The 17,834-nt window shown below is 37.3% G+C and overlaps 1 protein-coding gene across 1 annotated transcript in view; it reads right to left on the bottom strand.

The window, feature by feature from the left end:
• The window catches only part of SLC26A9 (solute carrier family 26 member 9), a 52,774-nt gene that overhangs the window by 14,969 nt on the left and 19,971 nt on the right, over positions 1-17,834 (bottom strand). The window contains exons 3-12 of the mRNA XM_034414397.3: positions 17,568-17,707; positions 15,857-15,967; positions 14,793-14,968; positions 13,819-13,983; positions 11,420-11,572; positions 9,131-9,213; positions 7,328-7,475; positions 4,841-4,954; positions 4,127-4,204; positions 927-1,022 (exon numbers count right to left, since the gene is read on the bottom strand). Of these exons, the coding sequence (XP_034270288.1) occupies positions 927-1,022; positions 4,127-4,204; positions 4,841-4,954; positions 7,328-7,475; positions 9,131-9,213; positions 11,420-11,572; positions 13,819-13,983; positions 14,793-14,968; positions 15,857-15,967; positions 17,568-17,707 (1,264 nt within the window). The remainder of the gene's footprint in view (positions 1-926; positions 1,023-4,126; positions 4,205-4,840; positions 4,955-7,327; positions 7,476-9,130; positions 9,214-11,419; positions 11,573-13,818; positions 13,984-14,792; positions 14,969-15,856; positions 15,968-17,567; positions 17,708-17,834) is intronic.

Below are 17,834 nucleotides of genomic sequence, written 5' to 3'. Positions count from 1 at the left end.
AACATCCATGCATAACTAGTTATAAAGTCATAAAAAACCCTTTTAATAGTAAAAACAATCTGGTATCTGGCTAAATATGAAATGCAACTTATACAACATGCATTTTGTGACATACTGTGTATTTTAAAATGAAAGATGTGGTTGAAAAACATCTCTGGACTAGACTGTTTTACAAAGCTTGTGAATATTTTTATGATAAAATTTCAAGAGGAAATTTTTCTGTACAGAAATGCAAAAAATAAACACCTTTTTCAGCATAAATAAAATATTTTTCTAGATTTTTGCTAATGTTTTATAAAATAGTGACTTAACTGACACTAAAAGGTATATTCCAGGGGTGAAATGCTCCCAGTTCGGACTGGATCGCCCGATCTGGTAGCAATGGCAGCGGGTGGTTTGGAGAACCGGTAGCAAAAACCGGTAGCCCCCCCCCATGCCCAGCTGAGCTGCACGATCATCAGAGGCTTTTTAAAAAAAACTTTTAAAAGCATTTTTTCTACAATCTCTTCCGACGAAAAAAATGCTTTTAAAAGTTAAAAAAAAAAAGCCTCTGATGATCGCGGGCCTCAGCTGGGATCGTCAGAGGCTTTTCAAAGCATTTTTTCCTGCAACCTCTTGGCCGAAGAGGTGGTAAAAAAAATGCTTTGAAAAGTCTCTGATGATCCCAGCTGAGTTGCCTGATCCTCAGAGAGGCTTTTCAAAGCATTTTTTAAAAAGCCTCTCTGACGATCCCAGCTGAGTTGCCTGATCGGCAGAGGTTTTTCAAAGCATTAGAAAAAATGCTTTGAAAAGTTTAAAAAAAAAATTGGCCAAGCCCACCCAATCACATTACCCCCCCCCCAAGCCATGCCCACAGAACCGGTAGTAACAAATTTTACATTTCACCCCTGGTATATTCTGCTTTCTCTAAATATTCTGATACTCACGCAATCCAACTTGCTTTTTTTCCAGAGGTAATATGGATCAGTCAGTTGCTTGAGAGAATTCTTCAAATTTACAGCTATCAAAGCTCCTAGAACAGCCTGTGATGGAGATTACATGATAAAATGAATGTCAAAATATGCATGAATATGTAGGCACCCCAGTGCATTGTCTAAGTTTATAGAAGCAACCTAAACGAAGTATATTTGCCAAATAATGTGAAATGGAATGTGGCTTAGTTACGGTAGATCTTTCAGGTATGGGCTGCAACAATCTGGTGACTACCAGATGGCAGAAAACATTTCTGTTGTCCAGTGGATAGCCAAATATTTTACACCCAAACCTGGCAGCTCTTTTAAAAAAAATTTTTTTTATTACATATATAAACACACAAAATACACATACACATACACATACAAATGCGACAAATACGACATTAATAACATAAATAACATCTAAACATAATGTCTGATTTCCTCCGACATCAATAACCTAAATTCCTCGATATGTATTCCTTCCTCTCGCCTTATATAACGATATTATTTTTTAATATTTAATTATGCGTTGTTATATCTTATTTGGTACAGAATTTTGTTTTACTCTTTTAGGATCCTTTTTTGGTTTTGGTTTTTCCCTCTAACCATTGATACCACCTTTGCCAAACCAGGTAGTAGTCAGATTCTTCCTTTCCTTGAATTTCCTTGGTGAGTCTGTCCATCTCAGCACATTCCATGACTTTAGATATTATTCTATCTTGTGTTGGGACTTCTTCCCAAACCTGGGAAGAAATATATGGAATGTGTCTCCTTTCAGAGTACTTGATCAAAGTACTGTGTTATTATTATCAAAGTCCATGTTATCATATAGAACAGTAAAAAGGTAAAGGTTCCCCCGCTAGTCGTTCCCGACTTTAGGGGGCGGTGCTCATCTCTGTTTCTAAGCCAAAGAGCCAGCGCTGTCCAAAGACATCTCCGTGGTCATGTGGCCAGCATGACTAAACAGCAAAGGTGCACAGAGTGCTGTTACCTTCCCACCAAAGTGGTGCCTATTTTCCTACTTGCATTTTTTATGTGCTTTCGAACTGCTAGGTTGGCAGAAGCTGGGACAAATAATGGGAACTCACTCAGTTACACGGTGCTAGGGATTCAAACTACCAACCTTCTGATCAACAAGCTCAGCGTCTTAGGTACTGAGCCACCGCGTCCCTTTAGAACAGTATTTCTGGATAAAGATCACAGAAGAAAGAAAAGTAGCTGCACAATCATTCGCAAATATTCTCGAAATTAAGGCTCAATAAATTAAAGGCAAGAAGTGTATGTAAAATTGCTGTTCTCATATGAGAGGCATATAGATTTTTTTAAAAAAGCTTCTTCTCTAGTTCGTTAGTTTGTTATTTTCTGTTCCTCTTTCCATTAAGCAAATTCTTTCTTGAAATAAATTACTTAGTTGCTTTTCTATGATTATATGCAAACCCACTTACAAAGATTTCTGATATTTTCAACCCCTGACCACTAGTTTTATTGGTTTGGGATGATAAAAAACAGTAACCCAAAATATTTGGGGTGTATGTATTAAATTATAAGTTAACTTTTTTCTAATTGATATTTCAGCTTTCAAAACCTATAAGAAACTACTGTAGAAAAGAGGGTGGAATTATGGTGCAAATAGTACATGAGTGAGGGGAGAATGTTTGTAGTATTTCTACTGAATCTAGTTTACGACTTTCCTCACTGATTTCTTTCTTTCTTTCTTTTTTTTTTTAGGTTTCCTACTTTAAACTAGAGTGGCTCCAGAAATCCTCTTGCTCAGTCCTACTTCAAACATAATTATATTCTACCTAAAATCTAAAAGGCAACTTGTTTAAGAGTCAAAGAACTTATGATGTTTTCCCAAATAATTTGCCTTTGACTGCAAGGAAAGTTACAAGCTATTGATCCCCTTGATCTTAATTCCAGTTTACAATGTCTGAAAATCATATTTACTTCTTTATTTATATTTGTTTTACAATATTTCTGTGCCACCCAAACATGAGATTGAGTAGCTTTCAGTGTAAAGCAACCATAAAACCAAGCAGGAGGATGCCAATGTCCTTTTCTAGAAGTAGAATACGCAGTAGCATGCATTAAAGTTCAAATGTGTAGGAATGGGCAGATTCTGTTTGAAGCAGACAATTCCCAAAGGACCCAAGCCATAAAGGTCTTAATACAGAAGTGAAATCCAGCAGGTTATAACAGGTTCTGGAGAACTGGTAGCGGAAATTTTGAGTAGTTCGGAGAACTGGCAAATACCACCTCTGTCTGGCCCCAGAATGGGTTGGGAATGGAGTTTTTGCAATATCCTTCCCCCAGGAGTGGGGAGGGAATGGGGATTTTGCAGTATCCTTCTCCTGGAGTGGGGTGGGAATGGAGATTTTGCAATATCCTTCCCCTGCCACACACCAAGCCACGCCCACAGAACCGGTAGGGAAAAATTTTGGATTTCACCCCTGCCTTAATACATAATAACTTGAATTCTACGGGAAACCTATTAGTAACCAGTGCATTGACTGAAGGAAAGGTGTCTGTTGAATCATCTTTTAACTGTCAGCACATGGGCCACCACATTTTCTACCATTCTTTGAAGTGACTTCAAAGGCAGCCCCAAGTAAGCTACCCTACAGTTGTCCAACCATGAGATATTAAGGGCATTAGTCACACTAGCCAGAACATGTAATTCTAAGAACAGCCACTTCTGGTGCCTCAACTAAAACCAGGTGAATATTCTCCTGGTAGCATCTCCCATCTTCTATTTGAAGAGGAGCCATGAATCCAAGAGAAAATCCAGATCCTGATCATGGATCTGGTTTTTCTTTGGGGGGGGGAGTTGTAATTCCATCCAGAGGCAAAATTGGAGCTTCTAAGGAGTCAGATGATTTATGGACAAATTATTACCGCATCACATAGTTTGTTTTACTCATAGTTTGTTACTAGAAGTTTGGTCAAGGTGTCTTGTTGCATTTCCTATTCGGTTATTTGTTTACATTGTTTGTATATCAATTCAACTTTCCTGACTTTTCCTGTAAAATTTATAATTTGGCAATCAAACAATGTGTTCACAAAAATGCAGTTCCCCTGTTTAAATCTGTGATGAAAATGTTAAAAATAAATGAGGCAATAATTTTGATAAACACCCTCTAAAAAACAGATATAGTGATTTGAATATTTACCTTTGGAAGAGGGCTAAGGTAGCTTCCCAAAGACAACATGGTCATCATTACCACCAATGCTACACAAAAACTTGCCACCTGAGAAGGGAAAAGTAGCTTATTACAAAAGACTATTTGAGACTATGTCATAGTACATTCCAGTTTAGGAATAAAAATCAAAATAACTGATGAAAGGAAGTGTTATGAAATAAAGATAGTTTCCTGTTCTAATTTATAACAATGCACATTTTAACTTGTCCTGTGAAATCATTGTAATAATAGCTACTGCTGCTGCACTGAATATTTCTTCTGCATTAAAGAAACATCCCATTTAAATTGAATGAAAAAGCAGTTCCCCCAAATTGAAAATATGTAGTGATATTAGCAATAACAATAGCACTTAGACTTATATACTGCTCCATAGTACTTTACAGCATTCTCTGAGTGATTTACAATGTCAACATATTGCCCCCAACAATCTGGGTCATTTCATGACCTTGAAAGGATGGAAGGCTGAGTCAGCCTTGAACTGTTCAGGATTGAACTCGCTACGGTCCAAACTGGCAGCATTTCACCCCTGAATGTGACTTTAGAAATAGGGGTTTAGAGAGGATGCTGAGAACTTTAATTCTGTATTCCCAGAATCATCATGCAGTCTGTGAAAATATCTGGAACACTTTCCACAAATAAATCTTCCCATTATGAAGATAAAATGGCAAGCAAATGATAAACAACCTGAGATTTTCCACCAGCTCCATCCACAGCTAAGGTGACTGAAAGCGCACAGCAGATCACATGGATTTTAAAAAAGGATCCGAAAAAGTTACTGCAGCCCAGGGCCAACATTTCCTATGGAGACAATGGATTAGTTAGTTAAGATTGTAGAAAACATCAAGCCCTTGTCCTTATAGTCAGTTTGTTTTGGCAACAGTTAACTGGAAATAGAAATAGGTCAGTCATTATCCTAATCTGGTCCTCATTTGTGGGTGACATTATTTATACAAAGGCTGCACCGATTAAGTCTTCAGAATCTGCTATCCCATTGCAGGAGAATCATCCACCACCAACACTCCACTAGGATTCTTTCCACTCATTCCAAAATTATCCCAGGATTCTCTGGGTCACATCAGTCACATCTTTGGAAACTTTCAGGCCAAGGCAGTATTAGCAGGTATCTGCCATTTAAATCTGCTACCCAAGTGAATCATCCTTTCAGCCAATGGGCTAAGAGACAGCATGTCATGCAGAAATGGCACACTTGGCTGTAGCGATTGTTTAAAAGGCCAGCATTGTGCAAGTTATTGTACATGATATACCTTGATGGCATTCTCAGATGGCATCATTCTAAGTTACTCTTCAAAGAAGTTTGATTAATTAGATTAAAAATATTTACATATTAAATCCCTTGAATGGTTTGCTCCAGATTCTGCTCTGAGGCAAGTCAGCAGTTATGAAGCAATTGAAGCATAGTAATGATCAGGTTCTTACTGGCTGACTGACAGCACAATGTCTAGGTAGAGGGGTCACCTAAAACTATGACACAGGGAAGTGGAGAAATGATATCCCTTCCTAGCTTCCTCCTCCTCCTGTTGTTGTTGTTATTTATTCAATGTAACTTACATCCTGTTCTTCTACACGTAAGTTCCAATCAATCATGCCAAGAAGCAGAGACAGTTAAACTGCTCCACCCTATAGCCGTCTTCATGAGGTTGTGTTTTCTGTGAAGCAATCTGTTTTCTCAGAGTAATACATGCCATTCCCTTCTGGACGGAATACAGTATTGAGAAAATTGTTCAGTAGGCTTGCCAACTTACCATCAATAAGAGATTTCCTTGGAAAAGGCTGAGTTACAGCAACCATTTTTCTTAATAACTTCAAATCATTTATTATCGCTGTACTTGGCATCATATAAAGATATTTTTTATTCATAAGCGTACTGTATTGTTTCTAGGGGATTACATAATCCGAAAAGGCTAGAGGAGGGTGACATTATCCAATAAGTCCTGCCTACCTGTCTTTCCATAAATCTAGTCGTGTCTCTCTGAGGAAGATAACAGACAGTAGTCTTTGGCTTCTGACTGGTTGCTTAGCAACTGTTCAAAGTTACAATGGACCCCCCCTTCCCACAAAAGCAATTTATAACCCGGTTCCAAAGTTCAGATGGCTACACCTTCTAAGACCATGTGACCGCAATTTGGGTGCTCATCATGTGGCATTTACAACCATTTGCAATGTCCTGTGGTCACATTACCATAATTTACAATGTTTTTTTCCCCTAGGAACTAGCTTTTCCTTCTAGATTCCAGCAAAATGTGTCCATAATGAAGAATGGGTTTAGTTATGACTGTGGCATTCACTTTATGACCGCTGCAAAAAAAGGTCATTAAATCAGTTCGTTCATGTGATAACCTGCTTTATAACCATCATGACTTATGACTGATTCTTAGGTTCAATTATGGTAGTAAGTCCAGGACTATCTATATTTAAATTTCCAGCCTTGGAAATGGTGGCATTGGAATTATGGTCAGGTAAGCCATGCATCCTGGCAAATAGATGGGGAAGAAATGGAGGTAGTGACAGATTTTATTTTCCTGGGCTCCAAGATCACCGCAGATAGGGACTGCAGCCAAAAAATTAAAAGACACTTGCTCCTGGGGAGGAAAGCTATGGCAAATCTAGACAGCAAACTAAAAAGCAGAGACATCACCCTGCCAACAAAAGTGTGTATAGTCAAGGCTATGGTTTTCCCACTTGCAATGTATGGCTGTGAAAGTTGGACCATAAGAAAAGCTGAGCGCCAAAGAATTGAGGCCTTTGAACTATGGTGCTGGAGAAGACTCCTGGGAGTCCCTTGGACTGCAAGGTGATCAAACCGGTCAGTCCTAGAGGAGATCAACCTTGACTGCTCTTTAGAAGGCCAGATCCTGAAGATGAAACTCAAATACTTTGGCACATAATGAGAAGGAAGGACTCACTGGAGAAGAACCTAATGCTGGGAAAGATTGAGGGCAAAAGAAGAATGGGACAACAGAGAATGAGGTGCCTGGATGGAGTCACCGAAGCAGTCAGTGTGAGCTTAAATGGACTCCAGAGGATAGTTGAGGACAGGAAGGCCTGGGGGAACATTGTCCATGGAGTCGCGATGGGTTGGACATGACTTTGCAACTAACAACAACAAAAGCCATGCAATCATTCTATATATTTCCCAGTTATCAAGATTACCTGATTTGGGTCCACATTGTAGCCATGCTTGTTACCAAGGGTTCTGCCCATGGCTAGATTGATCACATAGCCCACAATGGCAAGTGAAAATGCTGGGCCAATCATATCTTTCCATTTGCCCACTAGTGGAAGTGTGGCAGATGGAAACCTAGAACCAAAAGAAGAAAAACAAGCTTGACATAAAAGCCCACACTTCAGTTTGAAACTGATAAATCAGACTAGAACATTTTGTTCTTAGCATGGAAACAAAATTCCATACCAAAGTCCTGGCTTTTATCTCAGATCTTTGCTGAATGTGACTGAAGTCCCCTTTCTTTCTGTTTTTTTCTTTCCACCTGAGTTTGTTGTCTCTGCCAGCTTTGCTCATTTTTTGGGGGTTTTCTGGTTTTAAATGTTTTTAATTTGGAAGATACCCAGAGTATGCTAGGAGTTGGGTGACATTTGCATTTGATTAATTATTAAATTATTATAATATTTTTTTTTTAAAAAAATAGTATTTTCTGAGTTCCTGAATGTTCCTGTATGGCTAGAGGAGCCTTGTAAGTTTAATATTTTGCAAACAATAACTAGGCATCTATATTATTAAGGCTCAGTGTCCAGTAAAGGTAAAGGTAAAGGTTTCCCTGTCCAATCATGTCCGACTCTAGGTGAAAGTGCTCATCTCCATTTTTTGCCCAAGAAAGCCAGCATTGTCTAAAGATATTTTCTATGGTCATGTGGTCAGCATGGCTATAGGCCATAGGCGCACAGAATGCTGTTACCTTACGACCGAAGTGGTACCTATTTATCTACTCACATTTGCATGCTTTCGAACTACTAGCTGAGCAGCAGCTGGGGCAAGTAACAAGAGCATTCCCTGTTGCATGGCACTCAGGTCTCAAACCAGGTTGTCAACTTTCTGGCTGACAAGCTCAGCATCTTTAACTTCTGAGCCACCGTACACCCCCCCCCCCCATTCAGTGTTCAGCAGCCTTAGTAAAATAGCTGTAGCTGTTGAGCTACACTCAACCCTTATGACTTTCTCAGTGTACTGATATATACTATAGGTTTTGATCCTATAAGTAAAAGTTCCATAACAGTATTAATGGTTCCTACAGAGGTGGTATATGTCATGAAAAATGTAGCATAAAAGCAATGCATGAATTAACCAAAGAACATCTAAAGATCTATGTTTATCAGAATCTTCTTGAAATTACCCAAAAAGTAATAAACTGGGAAATAGTAGTTTATTGGATTCCCAGTATTTCCTTCATCATAGCAATGCAGACAGTGTAAATTTATAATTAGAGCACTAAAATGAGTTGTCACCTGCTTCACATAGCAATAATTATGATACACATTGTAATTATGCTATGACTGTAATTTAGTTGTGGATTGACTCATTGTCATTCAAGCCTTGCAGATATTAGCACTTTTAGTCTGCTCTACTTTCTACAAAATTCTATGGTACTTATAAATGGTATGATGAATGCAGCCATTGGAAATTCTAAGTTAAATTTAACTTGTTTTCAAATAGATTCATCGTTTCCTTCCTTTCAACACTGCTGGTTACAATACAGGAAACTGGAGAGGAGGAGGAGAAGTTAAGTCCTTCCATTTGTCTTGTTGATTCCTGATACTGTTTCCTTAATTAGAACCATCATCTAACTCTACTATTTTTAATTCACCATTTTAATTTATTGTGTTATACAATTAAATTCTTACTCAAGAAACAACAGATTTAGTAATGTAACAAATACAATGGCACTAATGAGACAGCTTCATTAGCATATTCCTATTTGGAAGGGAATAATATTTACTTACCCCATATTAATAAGTCCAACAATTGGCATGTCATATTTCTCAGGCATATTAAAGCTTCCAGAAATGGCTGTAGCCACAATGACCTGAAGTCAAAGCATAAAATAAATTTTAGCTTAGCTTAATTTTTCATATGTGATGTTAATCAGCATTGGAACTGCGTTCTTTCAGAATATAATGTGTGTATTAGCACCTATGTTTGAAACAGATTCAATATATATTATAAGCTGTTACTCAAAGTTCATGAAATGTTGTGGTGTGATTGAGAATCTCAAGCACTCTCTCTTTCAAGGTTCATAAAAGTTGACGACTTTCTATGAAAGAGGAAGAATTAAGTTTACTTCCTCCTCCCTATTGAAAAGGGTATTTATTACCTTGTCAAGACTGTCATAATATCAATCTATGCTCATTAGTTTCATTTTAAAACAAGTACTATATGAAAAATGAAAAACTATATTGTACAAAAGCATAAATCTCTCGTGTAGTAAGCAAAAATGACTTCTGCATATACAGTATATGAATGCCTTGTTGCACCATTAAGTTGTTAACATTTCAGTCAATTCACCTAAGTAGGGGAATAAAGGAAAACTAATCTGCAAACTATAGCTTTGTTGATGCACTTTAAAAACTGCATTTGTCTTTTTTGCAATGATATCACACTTTGGGCTCCTACATAATACTATTCCAAGAACTTTTTCACAGGTGCTATTACTTGCAAATATTTCCTAGCTGAATGAATTTTATTCTATGATTTTGATTCATTCATCTAACTTATCACCAACATTTTAAATTCTTACTTCTAGTGAGGATATGGTAACCCAGACATCACTGAGGGACCAAAGACAGTATTTTGGTGAGATAAGCAGCTGAATGGTTTATTTTGGCTGCTAAACTTTTCTGGATAAACACCAGGTGTCCATTATTTTTTGCCTATCTGTACCTCAGTTGTGCTTCATTATATGTTTTTGCCTATCGGTTGGTTTATTTCAGAGCAGTAGTGTCTGAATAATAAAGGCCCTGAATGTTATGACCCATCTTTTTTATTTTTTATTATTAAGTTTAATTGCCCCCAGAAAGTGCAAGTGTAGCCTGATCATAAAAATCAAAGTGGAGTTGCACATAGTGCCTCCCTAATATCTAATGATAGAAGTGGGTATTGCATGTTTAACAAAGTAATTAGATCATAATACTTCAATTTACAAAGGCACTAATTTCAAGGTAGCCTATGGAGGAAATCCTCAATATGCAAAATCAGAACACAGTGCTAGAATCTGAGGACGATCTAAGATTCGAACATGTATAGTGTTTGCAAGGGCTAACATAGTTGACTGTTTAGATCTCCAGATTTAAACATGATCGGTATTTACGAGAGAAAGTTCTTACTGGGCTCTTGTTCTGAGTTTACTACTAATAGTTTCTACAAAATACCCATTTTCTCAGAAACTGTTTTGCTCACTATAGTTTTTGAAACTACCATAAACTCTTTTCCTGTTATTCTGTATCCATTATTGTCTTTCATACAGAACAGGGAAAATTTGGTTAAGAGGTTCCCATATTAGCAAGCAATGCTCATTTCACAGGAATGCAATTCTGGATGGATTGCAAACTGAAACCAAAGACATTGTTTGCCAAAATGTGTGCATTTCCCACAGCTCTAATTACACCAATACTCCCTGGATGTCAGCACGTACCAGAGACATGTAAGCATCTTACTATACTTTTTTTCTAATCATATTTCAATGCTTTAGAATAAAGCTGCATTACCTGCATGTACATTTTCTACTGAATAGTTCAAGGATGTTGAACCCGGATGCATTGAAATGTAAGTCAATCAAGGTCAACCAAAGCTTTATCTTGGATGACCAAAGTCACCCCATATCTGACAATAGTTTTGAGACTGCAATTATAACAAAGACCATGCAGGCTGGGAAATATGGAGTTCAACATATCTAGGTTGCAATATTTTTGGGATGGTTGCTTTTGAAATCTTGGAACCTCCATAAAATATAAGTAAGCAAGAGTCTACTAGTATCTCAGTAGTAATCTCATTGCCCCAGTGATTTGAATTTATGTACAATAGTTCTGAAATTACTGTATGAAATAGTTGTCTTCTTACATTGCCATATGTACTGCACTTTCACTTATAATGAAATCAGCATTTCCTAAAATGAACAACAAAAAGGCATGCTACCTCAGCCTTAAAAGTTATTTTTTTTCAATTTATCTCTGCTTCTGAAAAGTACCGATCCCAAGGAAAATAGGTGAATGAAAACATCTGTAACTGCTACTTACTATAACGATCTCCATAGGAATTGGGACTCGAATCTTCTTCATATATTTCATATTTAGCTCTTTCACAATGATGAGAAGCACAGAGCTGATCAGAGCAAACACCAAGGAAGCCACGTTGGTTTTCAATAGGTTTTTGCAAATATCAATAAAGGTCTGGAGGTTTAGTCAAGAAAGAGAGAACATGCGGTTTTTCAACATGCCAGCTAGAGTGGAAAATACGCTATGGTGTTTGTTAGTCAACATGTAAAAATTGGGGACCATTATTTAACCTAGAAATCTGCATTTTGCAGTAGTAGCCAACACTCAAAGCAATACAAAAAAAAAAGTGCAGTTCTGATAGTAGCCAACTCTGAATTAATTAAAAGGTCAGTAAACAGGGCCTGACCAGACAGGATATATTTAATCTAACCTGAACATCCTGCTGAGACTTTAGAAGAAAATTCAAGAGGCTCACAACAGGTAACTGAGAAACTCCAAAACTCTATGAAGGCTTTCTCCTAATCCTTTATAATTAAAATGGACTAGAATTAATTGTAACTGTCTGCTATTTGTAAGCTCATTCCTTAATATTGCAAAAACCTTGGCATTTGGGGTCTTAAGATTCAAGAGTTGCCCAGAAAGAAAACATGTTCCAGGCAAAATTATGTTTACTTGTTCTGTTGCAGTGATTTGGGAAAATTTTATATAATAAAATTCAAGTTTTGGTATAAGATTTGGCAGACAGCGGAATCCTAATATTTTTCCCTTGGCTTCAGACTTTATTCTTTCTTTTATTTAAAACAACAACAACAACACTTTAACAATGTTATCAACAAATATTAAAAATAATTTAAAAAATCTAAGAGAAATAAAAGTCCAGAAAACAATTTTTGCTCATGAGCAAAAAGTAAAATAACTGGGAATTAATATAAATACACTGTAGTACCATATTCAATATTTCCATCAATTTTTAAAATAGAAGTACCCTACTGTTATTGTGTTATAAATAATAGACACCAGATGCCAATAATATATTCTTTAAAGTTTTCTTCAAGACTTTTTGTTGCTATGCTAATTTTTCAACCAATGCTTTTTTCGCCCATATATTATATAATATATATATATTTTCTAGGAAAATGTACAATAAATTTACATTAGTATTAATTATTATAGACCACCGTGTCCAAATTCTTATACATCTTTCAATCACAATGAGAAATTTAAATAACTGTTGCTACCTTGGAAATGAATATGTATCAATTTAATTAAAGCCCCCTTAACCATCCTATTGGTTAAAAGCAATAATATTTTCTTTCATAAACATTTGATTCTCATATAGTTTAATTAGTTGTGTTTTGAAGTAAGAAAAAATTGTTTCATCATTATTAATGATTTCGTATTATAGTTTTGGTAATTCCTCTCTTTGTACAGTGAGTTGCAGCAGTCTCTTGCTACTTTCATCAGAATGGTGGCAGCAGTGTCACAATATCATCTAGCAAGCTCTGCCCTTTGGGGTATGAGTACAACATTGCGGTACATGTAGAAAAGGGGAGGAGCTTGTGTTATGATACAGACTGCATCACTCCGAAACCATCCCACCTCCTAGCCTGCGGCTCCTACAGAGGACGCTGATAAATTGGCTCTTCCTGGGTCCATCCAGGGGGCATTTATCTTTGGGGAATAATTCAGCGGTGAAATCCAGCCAGAACTATCTGGCTCGCGCGAACCAGTAGCGGTTGTGGCGGGAGGCTCTGGCCACCCGCCGGGATGTCATTACGTCCTGTTTTTGAACCTCTCTGCATGTGCGGAAGGCTCTGCGCATGTGCAGAAGAGGCGCACGTGCTCACATTCCTGAACCAGTCAGAAGATAAGTGCATTTCACCACTGGAATAATTCATAACTATAATTCTACATTTTGTATTCTGTGTACCTCGGCGAATAGTCATGGAGGCCACATGACCACGGAAATGTCTTTTGACAGTACTGGCTCCCTTGGCTAAGAAATGGACATGAGCACTGCCACTAGAGTTGGAAACAACTGGACAGAGGAAACCTTTACATTTACCTTTATATGGAAATAGGTGAAACTCCCCATTTTGGTAATTAAGTCAAAATTACACTTAAATATTTTAAAACTAGTGAAAGTGAGAGAAGATATTTTTGGAGAATTAAAAGTAAATAGAATATAAGGAAAATGTCTTTCTTTTTCCTCAATAAGTCACTATCCTGCTTTCTTTCTTTCTTTCTTTCTTTCTTTCTTTCTTTCTTTCTTTCTTTCTTTCTTTCTTTCTTTCTTTCTTTCTTTCTTTCTTTTTTAATCATATGTAAATTCCAGCTATCTGTGTGCTATTCTTGATCCCACTGATTGTGCACCCAATCTCATAAGATTTAGCAATAATCATAGTATCAGGCTCACTTACATAGACAATGGCAAGGGGTCCTGTGTAGGCTTCAATCTTCAGACCAAAGATATACTTGAGAACCGAGATGAGGATCTGTAGGCCAGCTGCTGTCATGAAACCCCTAATGAAGGATTCTGAAAGGTAGATGGCTACAAAGCCAAACTGCACAAATCCCAGGCATATCTATGGACAGACAGATGGTCAGGCATGTGAGATGCAATAATAAATGGAATTTGTCAGAGAAAGAGATTTCAGTTAATAAAAAATTGGCACAACCACTAATGTGTGGAAAGATATGCTAGAGGTAGTCCTTGGATTATGACCATTTGCTTAATGACTTTTTGAAGATGTGGAAGACAGGATTCCTGGGACACACCAATATTTAAGTGCTATGAAACATGGAAAGAACATCTCCATTAATTAATTTGTGTTCCATGTCTATTGTTCTAATGATAAAAACTGTTGACCTATTCTAATCTCCCCCTTCTCCTTCTCCTTCTCCTTCTCCTTCTCCTTCTCCTTCTCCTTCTCCTTCTCCCTCTTCCTCCTCCTCTTTATTGTTATCATCTGCCTGTCTGCCTGTCTGTCTATGACATGTAGATTGATAGATTTCCCATTATGCAACAACTATTAAAATTATATTTCAGTCAAGATAGGGAAGAATTCAGATTTTAATGCTTTCTTGATTCTTATAAGAGGAACTTATAAAGCAGTAGCACAGTGCATAGAGTACATCAAAATCTGCAGTGCAGAAATACAGATAAGGACAATAAAACTAGTGATGGGGAACATATAATCTTCCATTTGTTGATAAATTACAACTCCTTGTATTATAAACCATGTTTTCGAAGGCTATTGGAAATTGTAATTTAGCATAAACATGAGATCCATATGCGTTCCCACTCTGGTTGCAAATTCTATCAGACATTCAGTCACTGGAATTGTAGGTCATATGGACATTTCCTATAGTTTTGTATGCAAAAAACTCTTACTTGTATTATGGCTGTCAGACAAGCCAAGGTGGCAGAGATCTCCAATCTGGCTGCTTCCATGGCTGTGTTGTTAACCATAATTTCATTGGCTGTGTGGTTAAAGTATTGAAATTCAGAATCCGGAGCCAGCTCATGGCAGACATTTCCTACGATAATACTGATGACTGCAAATGTACCTGTTTGGAAACACATATGAAACTTATGTTACATTTTTGAGCTGAGTACCTTCTCATATTGTAGCTAGTCTGTAAATTACTGGTAATTCCAAGATCAATCTTCTTCAACCTGATGCCATCAATGTATGTGTCAGCCTCCACTTCTATTTTGTTTGCTTGCTATGGCTGCCATTGTAATGGGGGGGGAGGGGGGAGCTGTATTGGTAGTTGGGAGTGGGGAAGCGAGCTGGTAGAGATGTCTTGTAACAGGGAGTGAATTGGAGAAAGTTTCCCTCAGCACTTTCTCTGCAGCTGGGAGGCGTGCTGATAACCAGTCAAGGTTAACCGTCCTGGCATACCAGTAGGATGGAGCCATCTGAAGCTGCACCCCACATGACACCTTGGGGGGGATGTGGATTGGTAAATCCTGATTTGTCCCTTGGGAGGGAGGGATTTGGGGCTGCTTTCTGTATGTCATTTTCGCGCCTATTGCCTCAGACCTTGCTTTTCTTTGGTTGCATTCAGTTCATATTCAGTAAAAGTACCTTTCTCTATAAAAATGGAGTTGGGGTTTTTCTTTTTGAGTACTGAAAGGAGGCATACCTGACAGTATGTTAGATTTAAGTCCTGTAATTAACAGTCAAATGTCCTTTGAAGTACAATATATCCGGATTGCATATAAATTAGTAGTAGCAGTTAATTGGTGATTGATTACACTCTAAAGGAAGTTCTTTGACTCACTCTGGCTTTAATCATAATCAAGAAACTAATATTTTATAGTTGTTTCATGAAAGCATTTGATAGCAAATTGAGAAAAAAAACATCCAGATAATATAATTTCATGCACTAGGATTACAAACATGTAATATGTGCATTCAGTAAATATTAAAATGGAAAATGAAATCTTACCTGGGACCATCTGATGAATACCTCCTAGCAAAAAATAGGTAATCAAAGGAAAGAAAGACGAATAGAGTCCGTTGACTGGAGGTAGGTTGGCCAGCAGGGCAAAAGCCATGCCTGAAAACAAACATGAAGAACATATCAAATCTTCCTTCTACAATTACACTCAAGATCACATAATGCAAAAATATGACACTCTCATATCTGCTTTCCAGGGCTCATCCTGTGATGAATGTTTTATGGAAGGTGCTATAGATATGTTCAGAAAAGATATTATAACATAGGAACCTATGTGGCACTATTAGTCTTTCGGGATAATTTGTCTGCCTGGTGTTTGTCTGCTGGTGTTGGTTAAACTAAAGATGGGTAAAGCTGAAATATTTGAAGATATATTCTTTGCTTCCCCCCTCCTTTTTCTTTTTCTTTCCTTTTTCCTTTTGTATTCTTCTTTCCAAGCAGGTTTCTGGAAGAAGTGCAGAGGACTTTTGAAATTAAGTTAATAGTTGCAATGAAAATTAGTACATAGACTGCCTGTGATTGATTGTAAGTCTGTATGTTGCCCAACCTTAATGAGGCAAAGTAACAGAACAGTGATAGATGTTGGAGAGGAGTTCTACAAAAAGCAGGATAAGGGTGAAATTACAAAAAATTAGAAGTTAATATTTTTGGTATTACAAGACAATTCATATAGACCAGGGCTGTCAAACTCGTGGCTGGTGAGCCGGATGCGTCAAGCACTGGCCACACCCACGGTCAGCTAAGCGAAGGGGATAAAAGTTGTGATACGTCATGTGACATCGCCATGACGCTGCAAGTTTGACACTCCTTACATAGACGCATTCATATTACCTATATGAATCTGTGTAAAGGGTTTAAACCCTAAAATGGGTTTATATTATATTCCTACAATATGCCCATGCTAATGTTAATGATGTATTCTTTTTTGAAGGTAATAGAAGGTGGCTATATTTGGACATGGTTTTGTGGTTTGTTTAACCATGTTAATTGAATAATTCACAATTTTCCTGCTTAATGCACTATAGTAATTTATAAACAATATTTTACAAACAACATTTGGGTTTGCAAAAGCAAACAATCTCTATTATGGACAACTATAGTGTTTGAACCCATATTTTTGTGAGAACCAGACATTTTCTGCTATTTCATACTTCACAAATAGGAAATTGGAAAGTTATACCCAAATAATTCTTTAAATGCTTGGGTAGACTTCCCCCCTCCCCCAAAAAAAGAAAACTGCAAATTTTGCTACTTCATTGACTGCATTTTTTTTTTATTTGATTTATATGCCGCCCTTCTCCGGAGACTCAGGGTGGCTTACAATGTGCTCAGCAATAGCCTTCATCCTTTTGTATATTTATACAAAGTCAGCTTATTGCCCCCACAACTGGGTCCTCAATTTACCTACCTTAGAAAGGATGGAAGGCTGAGTCAACCTTGAGCCTTGGTGAAATTCGAACCTGCAGTAATTGCAGGCAGCTGGTCTTAATAACCAGTTTAATAACAGGGTGCCTTAAACCACTGTGCTACCAGGGCTCATTGACAAACTGAACCTAAGCAAATAGGATTGCAAATAGGATTTATATGGAATGTAGGAGCAAGAAACATATAAGGATTTTTTTTTTTTTTTGCAAATGTGTCCAACAGTTATACTACCCAATACTGTTTGAATAATATGGGAAAGGCAAGTTTCTTTTACCTTGAGGTACTTGAATAGTTCCAGCACTTACTCCACCAAGGACATCAGGCACAATGTAATCTCTGATTTTGTATTTTGGAAGCCATACAAGTATGGGAAATAGACTGTAAAGGATGAGTTTGAGTCTGGATGGTGAACATCTGAGGAGAAAAGGCATTCATAGGAAATATTTACTATGAGGTTAATTCTGTAACATGGGAAGGCAGATGATTATTCATTATCTGAACATGCAACTAGAGCAAAGAGCTACCATTTCAGGTTTGTTTT

This window comes from Pantherophis guttatus, chromosome 3 (assembly GCF_059756535.1).
Source record: "Pantherophis guttatus breed Tessera chromosome 3, ASM5975653v1, whole genome shotgun sequence".
Classification (NCBI taxonomy): domain Eukaryota; kingdom Metazoa; phylum Chordata; class Lepidosauria; order Squamata; family Colubridae; genus Pantherophis; species Pantherophis guttatus.
The sequence above is the reverse complement of the archived record's forward strand: the minus strand, read 5'-3'. Positions and strand labels throughout refer to the sequence as shown.